The sequence below is a fragment of the Stenella coeruleoalba genome (genome assembly GCF_951394435.1).
Source record: "Stenella coeruleoalba genome assembly, chromosome: 15".
In the NCBI taxonomy this organism is placed as follows: Eukaryota; Metazoa; Chordata; class Mammalia; order Artiodactyla; family Delphinidae; genus Stenella; species Stenella coeruleoalba.
In genome coordinates this window covers 59,006,889-59,012,773 of record NC_137161.1, presented here as the reverse complement: position 1 = coordinate 59,012,773, position 5,885 = coordinate 59,006,889, and the positions used below count along the sequence as shown (strand labels likewise).

Here is a 5,885-nt window from a genome sequence, read left to right as displayed (position 1 = left end):
AAAACAACGTTATAAATAGATACTATAATTATCCCCATTTTACAGATGGGGAAACTGAGGCCTAGAGTGGTTAAGTAACTCTCACAGTTACCCAATGTCTATAACTTCCTAGTAATAGAGTCTGGAGTCAAACTCAAAGAGCCAGTGCCTTCACCACTATACTGCGTTGTCTCCTATGGCCCTCAAAGGCCTGGAATGGAGCCATAATGGGCCCTGAGTGGGTAAAAAGTTCCCACCAAGTTTCCCCATACCCCAAACCTGACACAAAAGCCACAAAGCCCCAAGACCTTGAGGGTCTCTGCTGTGGTGCCAGTGGGCATCTTAACAATGATCAAAGTCAACAGATTACCAGAGGGCACTGCCTATTGCACAGCCCTTTCCATAGCAGCTCAGGACCTTTGCACAACCCAAGGAAGGCCGCCCTCTCCCAATAATGACTAAGATTGTAGCCCAAAGAGATGAGGAAACTCAGAAATGGAATTAAATTGATGTGAAGAGAAAAAAGGGAATAGATCAGAATGTCTGGGTTTAAATCTGGCCCTGCCATTTACCGGCTATGTGATCTTGCTCTGATTCTGTTTCTGTCATCATCTGTAACAGGCATATAATAATGATCCACCTACCTTGTGGTTTGTTGTATATATTAAATGAGTTAGTACAGGTAAAACACTTGGAACGACCCCTAGCACATTAGTAAGGGTAAATAAGTGCTAGCTATCCTTATTACCTGCGTGTAGATGCAAGAACGATACCTAGTACCCATTTATCACAGTTTGCAACTACACGTTTATTTATATGATTGTAATAATGCCTGATGCCTCCATGAAGCTGAAAGCTCACAAGGTCAGGAACTGGCCATGCACTGCACACTGAATTAGTGTGGCTGGCTCTAGGCTTCTCCTGTAGATAGAAAGTACATAGGATAACCTTGCTTTCCTTTAACAATAAAAAGAAATCCAGTCTGTCGTGAAATGTGTGTGTACACGTATAGGAGAGAAGTGGTCTAGCCACAGAAACGTGTGACTATGGAATCCACACATTGCAGTGCTTTTTTTTTTTCAGTGAGTCAATTTAATCATGAAACCAAGGAAGTTTCCACAGCTAAGCTCCCAACAGTAAGGTAGAAAAATATATCTAACAAAGATTTTCCAGAATTAGAGAACAAAAAGCCATATCATCCACTGATAAGTACAATCATCCTAAACAGATCCGACACATCATCCTTTTCTTCTGACAAAAGGTTTTCCAAGTAGCTCTATACCATTGAAATGGTTAATTAGCTGGGAAAACTGATTTCTCCATCCCCGTGACACTCGAGGCAGCTAGCAGGCTGTTGCAGTAGTCGTTTGTTTTTGTGGTGACAAGAATGGTTGCACCTTCCTCCATGGCTGGGAGTGGAAAGAAATGGTCAGAGTCGACCTTTGGTTTGCTCCTGACACAGTCTTCACACGTACATTCTTCCACTGTGTACCCGAGGCCTCTCGAAAGAAGAGTTTCCGCACCAGCCCCGCCATCGTCGCTCTCATACAGGTCTGCGTTCGCATCCTTCTGGAGAGCCGGTCCTGATTATGCAGAAACAGAACTGTTAACCTAAACTTTTCAGGGCGCGTGGTTGTGCCAGACTTAACAGCACACATCCGGGATCAAAGCAACGTGAGATGTGTCTCTTCCCACAGAACCAATAAGTGGGTCCTACACTAGAAGTCATGAACTGACAGACCGTGGGCCACATTGGGTTCAAAGACATGCTTGGTTTAGGGCGTACAGTGTTTTTAAGTGTTTGCTTGTCTGTTTTACATTGGCCCACATTTGAAAAGCAAGAGACTTTACATACAAATCTAGACAACTGGCCTCTTTTTTTTTTTTTTAAGAAAACAAAATGTGGCCACTAGGAGCCAACATTCCTACATGGAAACAATTGGGAGTCGATAGCACCTGTCTCCTTCAAGCAGGGCATGGGCTCCCCTATCGCCGAAGCCTCAAGCAGCCCACTACGTTCATTTCTCACACACTTGGCCCTTGGATGCATTAAGGTACTGAGCCTTTTTACACATGTGAAATGACAAATTACCATATGTTACAGCACACCAAAATCAGTCTTGGGTGACACTTTAGAATTCACAGTAAAGATGCTTCTCTTGCAGAGCATTTTGTGGCAGATTACTTTTTTTTTAAAATGAATCTGTCATGATCACAGAAGGAAGGAGTCTCCACTACATCCCCATATGTGTCTATGAAGGCACGTTTACTACTTCCTCAACCTTCTGCAGTGTAACTCCATCTTCCAAAACGTCACACTAAAGTCACTCCCCACCTGTCTCTCAGACCCCAGGCAAAAAACGAGAAATGAGTCAATCATATGGAAGAGCCATCTCCCTCCCTTTACTGCACTAGAAAGCAAATAAGGTGGATGCTTTACAGATTATGCATGGAAAATACACGCATAAAGAAATAGGGCAATGGCTGCAAAGTGTTCGGGAATTAGATCATGGGCAAAGGTGCTGAAATATTTTTATCTTACAAAGCCTTTAAGTAGAACATCCACTTCTCTGGAACTGGTTCTCTACTGCTTAATAAAGATAAAAATCTTTGAGATGATTGTTTAAATAATCCAGGAGCAACTGGTATTCATTTCTAGCATTTTTCGCAGTAAAATGTTCACTCAAGCAAACAACACTTATATTTGTATGAAAATATGGCCACGGATCTTGCCAAATATACTTTTCCCAATAGTACCAAACCTGGCTAGCTGTTTCTGATAGCATGACGTTTAATCAATGTGCTAACTTTGTCAAAGAGATGGATGTTTCCCAAGGAAGCCTCAGTACTTCAAAAGAGTAATTAGAAAAAATGTTGGGGAAGGCTGACATTGTAGGACATCAGCAAAGAAGGTGTAAAATTCGAAAAGAAAGCTCGCTTCTTCCAAGAGTTCTTTTAACCTGTCATCTAACACACTCAAAAGGGCCCTTACCGGATGAGATACTCAACATGAAAAAAGAAAAGGAACTGAAATTCACCATAGCCACCTCTTGGAAACAGATTTCAAAGATCAACCATCAAACCAACCTGTGTTTTTAAATTCGTCCTTTAATGGCTCGGAGCTCATCTTCCTGAGCAAGAACATCAACACGAAAACTGTCAAAGAAACGATCAAGCTGAGGCCCAAACAGGTCCAGATAATTGCATTTGTTCCTTTCACTGAATTAAAAGAATGTCAGAGAAATAATGAACTGATAACATCATAACCACATCAAGTAAAGATTATTTGCCGTCCAATTCCCCTCATTCCTCAGCACTGACTTTTAAATTCTAAACCATACTTAATTAGGAGAGCTGATAAAAAATCTCTGCTGTTAACATTGTAGAATAAAATTGAGTTCAGTTCTGAATAATTGTTCGTTCCTGTTGGCATTTAAATGATTGCCTAATTTTCTTCCTCTTTTTGATCCAGAAAATATCACCACCTTCCCCGTAATATTTCTTCTTTGAATAAAGTCAATACAGAGAGAAGACTTCACACCAATGAGGAATTGTTCGAGCAGTATTACTTACTTGTATTACAATAACGCTGACATATTAGAGGAGGGGTATTAGGGCATCGAAGGTGACACGGTTTGCAAGCATTCAGCAATCTGTCAAAATATTCATTTTGGAAGCACTGTTGAGCCATCTGGAACCGGATCGCAAAAAGAAACAAGGAAACCACAGAAAGAACAGCATGGGAGGACAAGTAAAATCTCGTCGAGAATTCCCCAGCAAATGTAATGACAGCTGCTAGAATGTCGAGGGAAAAAAAGAACTTCACATCAATGACTTGGTTCTTATGGGGGCTGACTCTTGGTACCATGGCTAAGGATTTGAATACCAACACTAATTCCAGTTTCTAAGTTTGAGGCCTGGGTGGGGTAAGAGATGGGGCATATGTAGCAAGGACTATGGTTTATACCTGAAACAGAAACTGCTTATTTATAGAGGAAATTTCTCAGGCAGGTGACAGTTGCAGGATGTCAACAAGCCTGAGGCATCAAGCAGAAGGTTCAGTAACCATTTTGGGAGCATCTGTTTGTGAGCTGTGCTGTGTGATAGGCCCCAGGGAGAGAGATAAGACAAGGTCTGTGTCCCTTAAGAACTAAAAATCTAACAGAGGAGATAGAAATTCACTCCAATAGCCACAAAGCGTAGTAGGAAGATAGAATATGAGAGGGAAGGAATACGAAGCATGCCTACCAGGTTTTAAACCTAGGAAGAGTCCCAGAATTCTGACAAATAGGAATTTCTAGGGTAAAAGTTAAATTGGCAGGAGGGTTGGGGGGAAGATAGGTTTGGGACATAATAATAATATATGAATATTAATATATTATTAATATCTATGTTCCATTGTTGAAGTTTTAGAAAAAAAACAGTTGAGCATGTAGAAAAATTATCCACAATCATAGCATCCAGAAATAATCGCTGTTAGTATTTGGTGTATCACACAGAGTTTGCAAACAGGCCTGCCAGTGTGTTTTTTTTTTAATTTTAATTTTATTTTATATTACAGTATAGTTGATTTACAATGTTGTGTTGGTTTCAGGTGTACAGCAAAGTGATTTAGTTATACATATACTTGTATCTATTCTTTTTCAGATTCTTTTCCCGTAAAGGTTATTACAGAGTATTGAGTAGCGTTCTCTGTGCTATTGCCAATGTGTTCTATTTGGCCAACTCCTGGGAGGATCTCTGTAGGTGGATGGAGGGATAGATAGACAGATAAATAGATAGATATATAGGGAGGTGCATTTTCCTTTTTACATAAATGGAATCACATGCGTTTGTTTGTAACCATACTGAAAAATAAATCAAAATCTTACATTCCTCTAGGGTCCAGGCAGTGAGGTCAACGGGTGGGTGTGACACCCTGGGTGGGACAACCAGGAGCTGAAAGGGCTGGCCCAGCAGGTCCCACGCCCTCACGCTCCTGCCAAATGGTGACCTTTGGGAGACAGGAAAGGACACAGGAAAAGCATGATGAGAGATAGGTGAGGACAAAGATTACCCCTCCTATCAGCCAAGCAAGGAGAGCTTCAGGAAAGGTAGGAAGTAGGGTCAAATTCTGCAGAAGAGTCAGAGGTGGTGCACTAAGGAAGGGGGTCATTGGTGGCCTTTGAGTATGTCAGTGGGCATATTGTAGGTATTTAAGGAGTGGAGAGAAAGAGGAGGTAGCCAAGGTGGGCCACGCCTGGGAAGTCTGGTGGAAACCAGAACTGAGCTTTGATATCTCTTGGAAAAGAAAGCACTACTGTTTCTGACAGATGTACTGGCTCAGGTGCCTGCAGTCCCATGTAGAAGGACGTTCACTGCAACATCATTTGTATTCACAAGATCCTGTCCATCAGTGGGGAATCCACTGTAAAATATGACACAGCCATCAAAAAGAATGAGACCAATGTGCTCTGATATGAACACTACATCACCAAGTGGAACATTCAAGGTACTGAACAGTGTGTTTATAATCTTCTCTCCTGTGTTTACAAAATAAAATATGTAGGGTCTATATATAGAGATATAAACATACGCTACATCTGGAAAGATACTCAGGAGACTGATAATAATCACTGCCTCTGGCAAGAGACATAAAGTCCAGGGTGGAAGAAAATGTTAAAAACTTACTTTTCACTGAAAAATCTTTGGTACTGCTTGAATAACTTTTTTAATAATAATGATTATTTTTTTAATAAGAATCATGTTTTTAAAGGGTGGTGTCTTAGTCCATTCAGGCTGCTATACAAAATACCATAGACTGGGTGGCTTACAAACAATAAAAATATATTTCTCACGGTTCTGGAGGCTGGGAAGTCCAAGATCAAGGTGTCAGCAGATTTGATGTCTGGTGAGAGCCCACAGAG

General features: G+C 41.1%; 1 protein-coding gene across 1 annotated transcript; it reads right to left on the bottom strand.

The window, feature by feature from the left end:
- Nucleotides 1–954: 954 nt before the first annotated feature.
- On the bottom strand, nucleotides 955–3,767 carry TNFRSF17 (TNF receptor superfamily member 17). Its single transcript, XM_079944877.1, has 3 exons — nucleotides 3,553–3,767; nucleotides 3,067–3,135; nucleotides 955–1,562 (listed from the first exon to the last, which is right to left on the bottom strand). The coding sequence occupies exons 1-3, from the start codon at nucleotides 3,668–3,670 to the stop codon at nucleotides 1,273–1,275; spliced, it is 477 nt and encodes a 158-aa protein (XP_079801003.1). The 5' UTR covers nucleotides 3,671–3,767; the 3' UTR covers nucleotides 955–1,272.
- Between the last annotated feature and the right edge of the window lie 2,118 nt (nucleotides 3,768–5,885).